This window comes from Cavia porcellus, unplaced genomic scaffold (genome assembly GCF_034190915.1).
Source record: "Cavia porcellus strain 051 isolate PalLab524CR breed Dunkin Hartley unplaced genomic scaffold, mCavPor4.1 scaffold_13, whole genome shotgun sequence".
In the NCBI taxonomy this organism is placed as follows: Eukaryota; Metazoa; Chordata; class Mammalia; order Rodentia; family Caviidae; genus Cavia; species Cavia porcellus.
Genome location: NW_026947496.1, coordinates 38,893,419 through 38,908,372, shown reverse-complemented (window position 1 = coordinate 38,908,372; position 14,954 = coordinate 38,893,419). Strand labels below are relative to the sequence as shown.

The 14,954-nt window shown below is 40.9% G+C and overlaps 1 protein-coding gene across 4 annotated transcripts in view; it reads left to right on the top strand.

Annotated features, from left to right (window-relative positions):
* The window catches only part of Dip2c (disco interacting protein 2 homolog C), a 419,016-nt gene that overhangs the window by 329,180 nt on the left and 74,882 nt on the right, over positions 1–14,954 (top strand). For all 4 annotated transcript variants that reach the window (XM_063260126.1, XM_063260125.1, XM_063260124.1 and 1 more), the window contains 5 exons: positions 7,556–7,695; positions 10,271–10,407; positions 11,766–11,974; positions 13,564–13,678; positions 14,198–14,399. In XM_063260126.1, the coding sequence (XP_063116196.1) occupies positions 7,556–7,695; positions 10,271–10,407; positions 11,766–11,974; positions 13,564–13,678; positions 14,198–14,399 (803 nt within the window). The remainder of the gene's footprint in view (positions 1–7,555; positions 7,696–10,270; positions 10,408–11,765; positions 11,975–13,563; positions 13,679–14,197; positions 14,400–14,954) is intronic.

The window sequence follows — 14,954 nt, the reverse complement described above, 5'->3', positions numbered from 1 at the left end:
GTGATGCTAGAAGGTTTCTTTTGATTTTTTTGCACTAACAATTTTTTTATTTAATGTAAGCATTCAATTCCTATTGTTTTATCAGAATCTCATGACTAGTCTGTTGAAAAGAGCCCCAAAAGAAAGAAACAACATGATAGGCTACCAAGGATAACTTTCAACCAGAGATGTCTATTCTGTTATCCCAGCCCTTTTTGCAATAGGGTGATTGTCTTGGTTACTTTTACTTTTCTCTAGTTGAGGTGACAAAATACCTGACACTCAAAATGAAGGAAGGAAAGATTTATTTATCTTAGTTTTTGGAGGTCCGTAATCAATGGGTAATCAGCTGGCTTCAAGGCAGAGTGGCATGGCCCTGGGGCAACACTTAAAGGCAGCAGTCAGAGCAAAAGCAATCAGAGCAAAAAGGGAGAAAACAAACCTCCTCTCTCTTTTATTTTACATAGCCCTCCCCACCCAATCCCCACCTTTCAGAGTAAGTGTAGCACTCACAAAATCTCCTTGCCCTCCTTTATGCAGGATGAGGATATTTACAAAGTAAGAACCCTGGCTTCCTGCTGAGTATCTCAGTTAAACTTCTAAAGGGGCAAGTTGACACAATGTGTCAACCATAACAGCAGTCCCTCAGTTATTTGTATTACATTGGAGAAACTTACACTTTTTGTGTCTATAGCTGGTCAAGTGTCCTTAGAAAAAAATGGACACAGTCTTTTTGCTGAGACAAAATACACAGCACTCAAAGTTAAAGGGGGAAAGCTTTATTTTAGCTTACAGTTTGTAGAGGTTTCAGTCCATAGTCATCTGTCTCCATCCAAGGTAGACTGGTATGGCAAAGGGGCATCATATAACTATGCTATTTTTCAGAAGGAAAGATACAAGATAAAAACAGCATACCTCAATATAGTAAATTATATATTAATCTAATTGTATTAGGGTTTTACTAGAGAAAACAGAAATAACACGAGATACACAAATGAATAAGAAACAGCAAGATTGGCTTATGATGGTCGGCCACAGAGTTGGATGAGAAAGCGTACAGAGGGTGTCTACACACTGGAAGCCGAAGGATTCAGTCCAAGGTCTGGAGTTCACTCTAGTGTCTTGTGCAAGTCCACACTAGCAGGCTGATGATGGGTCTGCGACAGAAGGCCAAAGGCTCTACGATGAAAAGCTGAAGAGTCTACCCTGGAAGCCAGGAGACGATGTCCAAACCAAAGGTGAAGACAACTGGAGCTTCTCCCAAGAATGGAATGCATTCATCCTTCCTCCTTTCCTTTTATACCTCCAGGTGATGAGCCACCCTAGGGTGGGTCTTCTATACCCTTGGATGTAGAGGTTGCTAAACCCATTTAGTTAGCTTCTAAATGTCTTAAATTGACATAGTCAATTACTACACTAATTTCTTCCTTTCTTTTGGTAAGAACAATAGATGCTTGTTATAGATTGTGTCTGGATGTCCCCCTAAAGCTTCCTGTGCTCATAAGTGGGATTTATGGGAGGGAGGCTGGATCCAGGGTATGTGGTGCTGGATTATAGTATGATATTGGACTATAGGTGAGTGTGGATAATAGTAGTCCCACCCTGAGTAATCGTGATGCCTGGATGGAAAGGACTCATAATTTATTGTTTTGAGGTATGCTGTTTTTACCCTCTGTCTTTCCCTGTGAAAAATAGTTTAAATATATGTTGTATGTTTGAAAATCCATTTCACGGTAGACATGGAAGAAGGATATGCTTACAGTTTTGACAGAATTTTTCCTTGCATGCCTGCAGTGTTCCTTGCAAATGTTATTTCTACTAAATAAACACATAACTTCAGCTGTTTTCTGTAAAGAGGATTTTTACCTTACACTGTTAATTTATAGGGACCATTCTGGTGTAGTTTAAGGTCTCCTAGAGAAGAAGATAAAACAATGAAGATACTCTCCTTTCTGAGTCTACAATAGTTTGGAGACCCAAGAACTAGTCAGAGCTAGTTTTTATATTCATGTAAAAGAAAAGCCTTTAAAATGAATGGTAATTCAGAGCAGAGAGACTGTCTTGGAGAATATATCCTTAAGCCCTGTTGTCAGATAAGAAAGGACTCCCACTCACCCATCAGTTGCATTGTAAGATTTCAGCAATTTATTTGGAGTCCAAGTATAATTTCCTATAGAACTATAAAAGCAATGTTGGGTGAACTACTTGTTCTTGCTATTATTATTATTATTATTATTATTATTTGAGACAGGCTCTTTAGTTTTTAAATTGTCCACACTGGGCTTGAACTTACATTCCTTCTGCCTCAGTTCCTAGAATTCTTGACCTACAGGTGTGTGCCACCATGCCTGGCACTGGCGAACTCTTTAATGACACAGTGGGGACATGTCTGTGGAAAGATGCTGCTGCGTTTTCCAGGGGTGGAGTGCACTTTCCTGGCACGCTGTGCCCTGGTCTGTTAGTATATTTTGGAGTCTGTCCACCTGGGCTTCTCTTGTTATTTGTCACACACCAGCTCTGTAACATGGCCAGTGTTAACCTTTTCAGACTCAGATTTCACATCTGTAAATCCACAATTAGAGCAGTGCTCACATAATCATCAGCCTGTGTGAACACCATGTGCTCACATAAAGAATGAAAATGTCTGACCCATAGTAAGAATTCAGCATGTATTAGCTGCTATTCATGTTAATATTACTACAATAATATTTCGTGTGTGTTCTTTTACGAGCTATTATACAAAAATACTACAGCAAATATTGTAGACAAGGAAAAAGAGCAGGGAAGTGCATTTATCCACATTTGCTTTCCAAATATGTCATTGTTCCTAAACTGAAATGTACTAAATTAGAGATTTCCTATAAGAGATGAAAGTGCTGCAGGACCTTTGCTTCCCTCTTAAGGATTCAGTGAATGACAAATAGCATTAAAGCTTGCAGATGTAGTTTTAGTCACTCTATTAAACCCTGGGAATGGAAATTGTCCTAACGGCTTCTTATTTACTTGGCTCCATTTGTTTTGTGTTAATGCATGTGGAGCCCAGCCAGGCTTTGCTTGCCGTCAGGAGTAGCAAACTGTAGGTATATTCACTGAAATTTATAGCAGCTATTTCTTCAGGTGTTGCACAGCAAGATTAGCTAAAGGTTTATCGAATGTTTTACAGAGGTTGGAAATGCCACACTAAGTTAAAACAAAATGCCCGGCATATTTTTAAGTGGTATATACCGTGGAAGCTATTTCCCTGCGAACACATTCCTCACGGTGCCACGTGGCCACGGCCGAGCTTGCTCCTTTCTCTGGATTCCATCTCCACTTCAGTGTGTTGCAGTATTGTATACATAGCCACGTGGTTTACTCCCCGTGTCTGTTTGAAGAGTAGAAGCTGCCTTTTACATTCCTGGAAATTGCTGACATGATTCTTCTCGTAACTCATTCTTTGTGAGACACATGGAGCCACATAGTCATGAGTACACCATTTATTTCATCTTGAAACTCAGTCTGGAAATTGACAAATGGGTCCAGGTCTTCATTAGCCATTACTTAATTTGCTGTTATTGATTATTAAAGTAAATGATATTGAAGCTCCATGAATTCTGCTTATCAGAATTGTTTTTCATTTCTCTGTCCAGTGTATCTACTTGAAATTTTATTTGCTAGAAAAATAGTGATGCAGAAAGATAATCTAACTAGATTAATAATCAAGGGAACATAGATTGAAACATCAAGGAGAATTGGTGTTTTAGTTACCAAGCTAGGAGCATTTTTCATTTTTGATTGATATTGCTGTCCAGAATGTACAGAACTGGCCAATGCTGCTAAGAGACAGCTTAGGCCCATGGCTGGAAACACAGATTCTTGGGTCTGCCTGAGTTTGGTCTCTGGCATTGTCCACAGCCACAGCCTTAGGCTGTACAACTAACTTCTCACCTCTGCACAGGGTTGCTACAGAGAGCACATTGTTAACATATATAAATATTTAAACATGCATGTATAAGTTCTTATAAATACTATAAATACTGCTGGTGCTACATGCACATCTAATAAATTGGAAAGAGGATAATACACTCACATGCTATCAGTGGAATGCAAATTTCCTTAAAATGACCTTAAAATTTTAAATATATATGTTTTTGAATTCTGTTGACTTCCAGGTATGTCTTATAGAAATATTCCCCACTATGTAAGATAGAATGAAATGAAATCATCGTATATTCACTTTATTGGATACTGAGTAGAGTTAAGGCAGATTAATTCATTGGCATATTCACATACACACTTTATACAGTCAGACATTTACGCAGAAAGATCTATAGGCATATTTGGCGAAAACAGCAAGCTGTAAAATAGCATGTTGTGATTCTCTTTTTCTTTAAATACTGGAGTATTTGGACCTTTTCGTTTGAAAGTATTGATTGGTTACCAGTAGGCAGGCATCACAGGCAGGAAGAATTCGAATAGGGACTACCTTTCTGGCCTTAATTTTGCCCTCTTCATGCTGAGGATGTGCTGATTTGTGCCATTTGCTTCTAAACTTCCCATTGGACACTGCTGTTAATAAGGCATGCAATGATGTCCCAAGGCTGGCGGCAGGGAAGACATCCAGGAGGCAGATAAATAATGGTGAGGTGAAGGCTAGGGATTTAGCTCAGCCGTATAAGCGCCTGCCTTGCAAGCAGGCAGTCATGAGTTCGATCCCTGGTACCAATAAAAAGGAAAAAGACAAAAAAAAATTAATAATGGTGAGGTGTGGGCGTGGACTTTGCTTTGGATCTGAATCCCACTGTGCCTAACCTTGATTTGACCAACTAAATTAACATTTGTGAGATACAAGTTTTCACTATGAAACTGGGAACAACAGTGCCTCATTAGATTTGATGTGAGTTTTAAGGACGTCTACATGTGCAAAAGAATGAGAGCAGTTCTGGTACACTGAGTGTACCACTCAAGCATTAGGTTTGTCATTGAGAAGAAAGAGGTCATTGGCCACACCAGATGTCACAAAGAATGCTTCATCTGTGAGGATCTACTAGGGATGTAGAGGAGAGAGGCTGCCCACTGTGTCCAGGAATCCATGTGTTCTTCCTGCTTTTTTCCAAGTGTTTTGTGAATATGAAGGAAAAGAACCCTGAGGTCTGAGTTTTCTCTGAGTGATAAGAAAATCCATTAAATACAAATTATGTGGTAGATTAAATTGATTTCAAGGTTAGTGTCACTCATTTACATTTTGTATGTATATATTCAGTCTCATCACTATCATTTTATGAATGTAATGGAAAACTTCCTGTAATAAACACAGTTTATAAATTTAAGATATTACAAATCTTGCTTCCCTACTACTATATATTTAGAAAAGAGAATCTTGTAACTAAGTCAACTCTGATACTGGATTGTAAAAGAATAACTTGGCTCAAGTTTGGAATTTCCTGTCACCACATCCCATTGACCTGAATCTTCCCCTACCTGGGATGATCCGGCTAGTCAAGGTTTTGCTTAGGTGTGTTAGTTTCCTAGGGGTTTCATAACAAAGAAGCACAAACTGGCTGGATTTAGACAATAGAAATATATTCTCTTATTGGAAGGCTAAGTCCAAAATCAAGGTGTGGGCAGGGTTGCTATAGAGACTTTGAAGAAGATCTGTCCAGGCCTCCTTCCAGCTGGATTCCTAGAGACCATGGCAGCCCTGTCTATCTCCCTGATTACTTAACATTCTCCATCCATCTCTCTTCTGGGGATGCCAGTAGCTGGATTTAGAGTCCACCCTGAGCCAGTATGACTTCATCTTAACTTGTCTACATCTGTAAAGATCCGGTTTCTAGGTTAGTTCACAGCCAGGAGTTATCTGTGTGTGTGAATATATTTTATTTTTAATTGACTGATAGTAATTGCTCAGCATCATAGGATACAGTGTGACATTTCAATATATGTATACAGTGTGAAGTGATCAGGATAATTCGTGTTCTGTTACAGCAGATATTTATCATATCTTTGTATTTTTGGAGTGAAAACAGATTAGCTCAGAGACTCGCTCCTAAGAGACATGAAGGCCTGTTATTTCTGACTTATGTTGTGTCTTTATAGGGTGCTACAGCACGAGGAGGAAGTGGCAGCAGAGCCTCTGACAACTTTTCTGCTTTTCATTTCAGAGTTTGAGTTATTTGGTCTTTGTAAAGTAAAAGGCCAGAGAATAATAATAAATGTTCTAGAGTTTAGGTTCATTGGGTCCAGGTAATTTTGGTGGGTTTTTTATTTAGGTAGTTATTGATATCTGGTTAGCACTATACTTTTTTATTCTTACACATACAGTATTTCCAGATGCTTTTGTGCTTTTAATATGGTAACTTCTTGATTCAAATGAGATCTTCTCTTGCACGTTTTAACTTTTATGTTGTCCCATTTATGTTTTGAGGTTCATTATAAACCTTATAATATTTTAGTATTAAACAGCAAACTCAAATTTGTGATCAACTTCTGGTCCCTAAAATTACATTAAAGAAGTGTACATGGGAAGTTGCAGAAGCAAATATGATGTTTACCTGAATTGTGGCCTCTGACTTCACTGGGCATTGATTCTTCAACCGTCAAAGATAAAATTCATGATCTTGGAAGTATTCTTATGTACTTAGTTACTGATGTTTATTGCTGGATACTGTTCTGGGGAGGCACATAGCAGTAAGTAACCCAACAACTTCCTGTTCTCACAAAGGTTAGACTGATGGAAGAGCCTTCATACCTCATCAGATGGCACTTGCTTTGGAGATGAGAGTGTCAGTAGGTGTATTCTTAGGAGTTGATAAGTGCCAGAATCAAGCCAACCCCTGATGGCAGTGAGAACAAGCCGTGTGGATGTCAGATGCAGAAACATTCTGGGTTAGAAGCAGGAACCAGTGCGGACTGAGACTGAGCTGGGGTATTAAGGGAGAGTATGTTGAGGCCAGGGATAGGGGAGAGCCAGACCCCAAGAGCCCATGGGCAGCATAGAGATACACGGTAAATGTGTTGCCTTTCAAAACTGTCTTTTAAACCTGGACCTCCTGACCCAAAAACTACTTTTCAGCAACATGCTTATCCTCCAGATAATTTTCCATCAGGCTTGGCAGCCACAGTGGCATAGCTTAAATCTTATTTTAGATTCTTATATATTATTGAGCATAAGCCTAGACAGCATGCATGTGAATTCATGTTGGGCAGTCAGGATCTACATTTTCTTACACACTGATCTTATCTGTTCTGTGTTCTTTCCAAAGTCTGGAAAACCAGACTTTGCAAGGAGTTTGGGTAAGATTTGATGGATCTAAGGGTCTGTGCTTTGTGTATAGGCAAGGAGGTCAAAGAAGCACTGTCTTCATGTTTCCAAGGTGTTCTTAAAAATATCTTGGAAATCAGAAGTACAATTCCTAAGCTCAGAGGTAGATCACAGCAGAGCAAGCTAGCACTCCCGAATACAGATGAGTGTGGTAGCCTGCCCAGCTCCAGTAGGTGACTGCAGCCCACAGAGGACTGCCTGTCTGTGTATGTACTTGCTGATAGTGTATCTATGGGTGTCTGCTAACCCATATTCATAAACCTGTGGTTTCAGGCCCACAGATGACAGCAACCAGCCACCAGGCCGGGGCGTGCTGTCCATGCACGGGCTGACCTACGGTGTCATCCGCGTGGACTCAGAGGAAAAGCTGTCAGTACTCACAGTACAGGATGTGGGCCTTGTCATGCCAGGAGGTGAGTGTGGGGCCCAGCCTTGGCCTTGTGACTTGTCTGTGAAAACATGCTTCCCTGACACACATTACCTTCTTCCTCTTCCGGTAATTACTGTGTCACTCCATCCTTCTGAGTTGAGCCCTCAGGCTGAGCACCAGACATAATTTCAGGAAGTCTTTGTTAAACTTTAGACACCTAGGGCAGGCCTCATTCTCTTGAGGAAATTGAAACTTTCAGGAAGCTGGGAAAGGAAGGGCATGATCCTCTTCTGGCTCTGTGCACACACTGCGCCTGGGCAGCTTTCTAATGCAGAGGCCAGCTCCCTATCTATCACCCTGCCTCAGCCAAAGCTGAAAACCCAAGTTCACCTTTCCCTAAGGCACAGAAGGCTGTGAGCAGACATTTACAAAAATCGAGGGACGTGAGTATAAATTGTAAACCGTACCTTGAGCGGTAAAGCCATAGAAACCATTTTGACAGATAGATGAGGACAGCCGTCTGATTGAAGGAACTCCACCTGCCTCTGCAGCCCTTCAGTCAGTGTGATTTGGCCACTTCCTGGCTTCTTGTTTGCAGAATGCTTTTCCCTGGGTCCTGTCTCAAAGGACCACACATCAGCATTTGGACCCTTACTTTGTCTTTCAGAGCAGAGACAAGAGTTCTTTTTCTTTCAGGGTTCCCACCCATAGTCAAGCTTCTGCCTTAATGCTGCATGTAATAGAACATCATATCTACACATAAGCTGTGCTGCTTATTATTCAGCCATATCGTGCACCAAACTGGGTTGTAAGGAGACCTTCGCAGGGCTCCAGGCACTGAGAGAGTCCCTGGTGGACAGACGGCCCCATGGAGGTGGAGTTCCTTGCTGTCCCTCTCTGTGGTAATAATGTGCTGGATCTGGGCTTTCTCCCCTACTGTACAATACAGATGTTATTGTGAGGTATTTCTTAACCCTGGAAATGCTGCTATGTCACAGCAACTTTGTTGTACTTTCATATTCCTCCAAATTCTGCACGTCCCACGCCCCCTGCATACTTTCCAGTGTTAGCCAGATTATCTGGCTCCATTTGTTGCCCAAGAAGAAAAGGAAAAATAAAACTAGTTTTCAGATAAACAGATCCCCATGGTAGAAGCATAAAGATTCAGGTTATGCAATGAAAAACTTTTCTGTCCCCTAGGGACATCCATACACATCCCAGGTCTTTTGTCAGAAGTACTCCAGAGCTGACCAACCCCACATGCATGTATATTTGTGTATTATCTCTCTAGGGTTTTTGGCTTTTTTCCCGTATGATAGAGTATATTGTGTGTCTTCATGTTTTGTGTTTTAAAATTCATTTGTAAGTGCACCTAGATCTTTTTTTTTCCAGGCAGTATGGTAGTACATTGTTTGAATGCATAATAATTGATTTAAGCTCTCCCAGTCTGGGTGAGCTTTACTATCTTGCTGCTGCTTTCTGAGGTGGGAAAGAACCTCATTCCAGCTTCAGGGTTTGGGGAGTATCCAAATAGAAAAGTTCTAGGAATGAGATTTGTGTTTCAAAGGAAACTTGCCCACATGATTTTGACAGTGCTAAATTGTCTTTCAGAATGCTCATAGAGATCTACACTGATGCTGTTGTTAGATGTCAGGGCCCCTTTCTCCAATTCCTTTCCCAGTGTGCCATTAAATGTTTTGATTTTTATCATGCTTCTGGTCAATATTTCAGTGTAGTTTTTTGTTTTTGTTTGTGCCAGAAACTGAACTCAGGGCCTTACTTGCTAGACAGGCACTGTGCTATTGAGCTACACCCCCAGCCATTCAGTGTAGTTTTAATGTGATTTACTTTTCACTGTGGGTTTAATTAACTTCTGTGTTTGTATTAGTTCCATTTCTTACACCCTTAACTTCACCATGGAGTTTCCTGGAAGTTTTAAGCTCTTTCCAACCAGCACCATCTTTGTTATCTGTATATACCACCTCTCCAAGGCATCAGCTCATGACCATCTAATCACCTGTGGTCCACAGCTGTGGTAGGTAGAATGCTGATGCACAAGCGAAGTGTGTGGCTAGACCAGCAAGAACTCGGCAGCATTATACTAGGCACTGAAGCCCTCAGCTGATGTTCTCTGAAGGACTCACCTTTACAGGGAATTTGAAATCAGTGTTTTATCTTCCTAGGACTCTGGAGGCTTAAATTCTGCTTTAAATTTAGAGAACCTTTGAAAGACTTAAGAGCAAATATTTTGTGTTTCCTAATTTGTAGAGATCATGTTTCACTTTGGAAATTGCTCCCATTTTGCTGATACAGGTGCAGTGCATGACCCTGACATTTATTCTGTGCATCATCCTTGTACCTGAATGGCAGACAGTGGTATTCCCCTTAACAACAGTTTATATATTAATCTTAAGGCAGCTGACCTGACCAGTGCCACCACAATGGAACTTGACATTTTACTGCATGAAAAGTCATTCTGTTTAGGGAAAGTGAGTACTGGCCATTGCACTTGGAGTTTGGTTATAGATACTGTTTCTGTTTATTTTTCCTCCTTTGTATGCCTGTGTTTTTATTCTTACCTCACTCCCCCTCTGTGTGCTTTCTGGGTTTGCTTTTAGCCATCATGTGCTCAGTGAAGCCAGATGGGATCCCTCAGTTGTGCAGAACAGATGAAATCGGGGAGCTGTGTGTGTGCGCAGTGGCAACAGGAACATCATACTATGGGCTCTCCGGCATGACCAAGAACACCTTTGAGGTAGGTCAGTGGCGGGTCCTCTGCCTCTTTAAGAGTGCTGTCTGTGGTCCATCTTCAGCTAGCTAGTGCCAGATGCATAGAAACAGATAAGAAACCTAAGACATTAAGAGTTTTTATCTTTTATTGTATTTATTAAGATAGTTGCATGTTCTCCTATCATTTTTATTGCTTTTCGTACATTTTGTTTATAAGCATTATTCTGGCTTTTATAACCAGGTTCCAAAAAACTTAACAATTTCTCAAAAATGAGCCTATTTTCTCATTCATTATTGCTATCACCTCCACCTATTTAATGCAAGCACTGTGTGAGAGCTAGATGATAAAGGGGCAGGGATCTGCATGCCTCCTGTGGGGAAGCCAGCTGCCTCTACTTCACATCTTGCAGTCTACACTGCACTTGGCTAGGGGTGAATTTGTGAGACTTTACTTGAACAAATGAGAATGTTAAAGTTAGTAGCACAAACTCATATGTGTGTGGTAAGGAATTTGTGTGGACATGAGAATGCTAGGCATACATGTATCGGTGCTATGTGGTAATAGGCACATTGAAGTTTAAACACATGAATTTGGTTGTTTAGTGCTGTAACATAATATTCTCAGCACTTTCATCTCTTTACTAAGTGATATCTGGCCTTAGGGGCAGCATAATATCTCATCATGTGTGAGAAAAGATAAATTGTTTGGGGGATACATTCCTGAATATCTAGAGTTTGGAATTTAACTGAATAGCTGTGTTTTGATCACTGTCCAGGATGAGTGTGAATTCAGCTGTCTCAGACGCTCTCTGAAACTTGGGTTAGGTACAGTCTAAATAACCTCCCCTTCTTTTCATGTAATTTATATGCAGGGTTGAAGAAAAAAATGTTTAGAGTTTGAACTCATTTGATTTGCTTTCTTTACGTTTTTCTTTTCAGTGTGATTGCAATAAAGGAAAATAACATTTTAATGAGTTAGAGATGTTACTTTACCACTTGCATATGTTGTTTACACTGCACCTTGATTCTCCATTCATCACTTTCACGCTATGGTTTTATAAACAAAAGAACTTAGCAGTGTTTACAAGCAGTAAAATGATTTCCTTGTGTGCAGAGACGCACAGAGCCTATGGGAGAAGCCAGCCCCAGCCCCAGCCCCTTGCACTTCACCCAGAGGTCTAGGAGGAGAGGATGACATTCTACTAAGCATGGGATGGGTACTCCGATGTTTGAACACTGCCAGCATCTGTTATGGGGGCCTCCATCCGCACTGGGTCATTGGAAGTGGGGCAGTGCTGGGTCCAGTTACTTTCAGGAAAATAAGTTACAATTTATACCAGCTAACTACAAGCAGGTACCTAACAAGAACCCCTGTCTCCCTAGGTGTTTCCCATGACAAGCTCAGGTGCTCCAATTAGCGAGTATCCATTCATACGGACAGGCTTGCTGGGGTTTGTTGGCCCTGGTGGGCTTGTCTTTGTGGTGGGTAAGATGGACGGACTGATGGTGGTCAGTGGGCGCAGACACAATGCCGATGACATCGTAGCAACAGCCTTGGCCGTGGAGCCCATGAAATTTGTCTACAGGGGAAGGTCAGTTGTACTCATTTGTGAAGTATACATGTTTCTGAAGACTGCACTTTTCGTATAGTTCTAGAGGGTTTATAAGTTACACGAATTTATTTTTTATTCCATTTCCTTTTTTTATAAATTTGAAGCAACTGGACTCAAGTAATTGCTGAGATTCTAGTTCAAAATGTGTAAGATTTTATAGACGTTTTCTCAGCTCTATGAGTGTATTTTCATTAGTTTCTCTGCTAAGCTAAATAAAAACACCCATTTGCAAAACTTACTTTCAGTTGGAATGTAATTGAGGCAAGAGAATTGGTGTAAGTTCAAGGCTAGCTTGAACTTTATAGTGAGGCACTTCTCAAAAAAAACAAAATAAAAACTTGTTTCTAATTATCAACTATACAGAATAGAGACCCACATATTCATCTTAGTGAAGGTCCCAGAGACCAAAAAATAGTCACAGTTTGCATAGGAAGTCAGGTGGTCCTTTACTTCATGGATCTCTCATGATTTCTTTTTTTCTCCTCCTTCCTCACCTTACCTCGCACAGAGCAGAAGCTTAATAAATCTTAAATTTGTTCCTGTAGCTCCTGGAGGGTTTGGTTTGTTTGTTTTTGCTGATTTGAAAAAATATCAAGAATGTTCTTAGAATATTATTCCAGTTTTGTAAGCAAATGGAATCAGGAGAAAGTAGATACTTGACTATACCTGTGGATGAGCTTTAGAGTAGACCCTATTTGTGAAAAGGGTTGCACTAGGGGTTAGAGTAGACTCAGTTTCATGCTCACCATTCAAGACAGACAGATTCAGCAAGGAATCATGAGTTCTAAAACAGAAAACTTCTGGTATGAAGAGTATTCCTTCATGGCTACAAACTCAAGAGGCACGTACTAAAAGGTCCCTAAATGTCAACAAGTCCTGTGATCAGATGCTTACTCCTTCTCTGGATACTGACAGGTACCATCGGCAGCCTCCAAGAGAGAGGTGCCTGATTGTGCCCTCTAAGGGTTGTCTTCTCCTCACCTCCAAGCCGTCCTTACATTAGGGTTTGTGAAAGAGTTTAAAATTTGTTTGCCTCTGTGAGAGCCATGATCTACTGAGTTGATGCGAACATTGGTTATAAATTGCATACTCAATTGATCCTTCTTTTGGTTGAATTATGTATAACTCCATTATGTATAACTACCACTTTTTCTTTATCCATTCATCTGTCTTTGGGCATAGAGAGCACTTCCAAGAATTAGCTATTACAAATTGTGGTGCTGTAAACACGAGCGGGCATGTATCACTATAATTGTGATGTATTTAACTCTTTAAGGAAGACATTAGAAGAGGGATTGCTGGGCCAAACAGGATTCCATTTTTAGGTTTTTGAGGAATCTGATTCCATAGAGTTGTACTAGAGACTTCTCACCAACAGTGCAGAAGTTTCCTTTTTCCCCACAGCCTCTGCAGCCTTTGTTGTTTTTTGAATATTTGATGGTAACCATTACTGGAATAAGATGGAATCTCAGTGTCATTTTGATTTGCAAAATTGCATACTGCGGCAGGAGTTCTTGGGAGAACATCTCTGCCACATGCTTACAGTGCGTTCACCTCTGTCCCCACAGGATAGCTGTGTTCTCTGTGACCGTCCTTCATGATGAGAGGATAGTGATTGTGGCGGAACAGAGACCGGACTCCACGGAGGAAGACAGCTTCCAGTGGATGAGCAGGGTGCTTCAGGTCTCACCGCTGTGCCATGCACCTTCCTTCTTGTCTTAGTGGCAGCTTCTCTCGTTCAGCTAGGGTTACAACCTGAAACCTGACCCACTGTACTTTTGCCCATACAGTGCCTGTTTTCCTTTGCCCTACTTGATTGGAAATCCCATGAACTGTGCAGGAAATGAGCTAAACAGAGCACTAGGCAGGTGTCAGAGGCTGGCAAAGCTGGTTCCTACTATTCACGTCAGGGAAGTCACAGGTTGGGTTTTTAGTAGGGATCTTGAGAGAGTACACTCTCTTCAAGTTCCTTTTTGTATTGTTTATGATACTATGTAAAATTAATTTGACAAATGTAGTGAGGAAACTGTGTCTCTTGCTTTAGCCATGTTATACCCAGAGCACTTTGTATTGGACCTGCTTCTGCATGTGATAGATAATAGGTTGTATGTATAAATATTTGCTAAATAAATACACTATTTCTTAACTGTTACTGTTTATAACTCCTATTATAATCTGATTCCCTCTGTCTTAATATTCTAGGCCATTGACAGTATACATCAGGTCGGAGTTTATTGCCTGGCCTTGGTGCCAGCAAATACCCTTCCCAAAACCCCTCTTGGTGGGATTCACTTGTCTGAAACGAAGCAGCTTTTCCTGGAGGGCTCGTTGCACCCCTGCAATGTCCTGATGTGTCCCCACACCTGTGTCACGAACTTGCCAAAGCCTCGACAGAAGCAACCAGGTACCGGAGCCAAGCACCTTCTGCACTTGCATAGGAAAGGCTGTGTCCAGGGGATTCTGGTCATTCCCTGCTTTTGTGCCTGCTTTTGGGCCAAGCACTCCTGTCATGAACTCCTCACTAGTGGTGTATATTTGTGTGTGTGGCATGTCTGTGCCTGAGAATGGCTACAATCCACTAGCTCTGCTAGCATAGTGAAGTCTACTCTGAGGTTGGCCTATGGCAAGCATAAGAAATGCCCAGCCTTATTGGATGGTCTAGCTTAGATTTTTGCACAGTCACTAACTGGGTGGGCTTGGCATCTTAGGGTCCCAGTCTCATCGCTTGAGAGTAATACATCCTCACATGTTTTGTGTGGCTAATTTAGGAATCAGAGTAGATAATACAAAGAAAATAACATTGAAGAAGAATACAGGGTTTATTTGTGACACTGTTATATAAAAATTCATATAGCACTTTTCAGTCTGGGAACACATGATCCATTATTTGAGTTGATGTAGCACCTAAATAAATCATGTTGTATTAGGTTACACACAATTATCAGCAAAGAGAATTTAC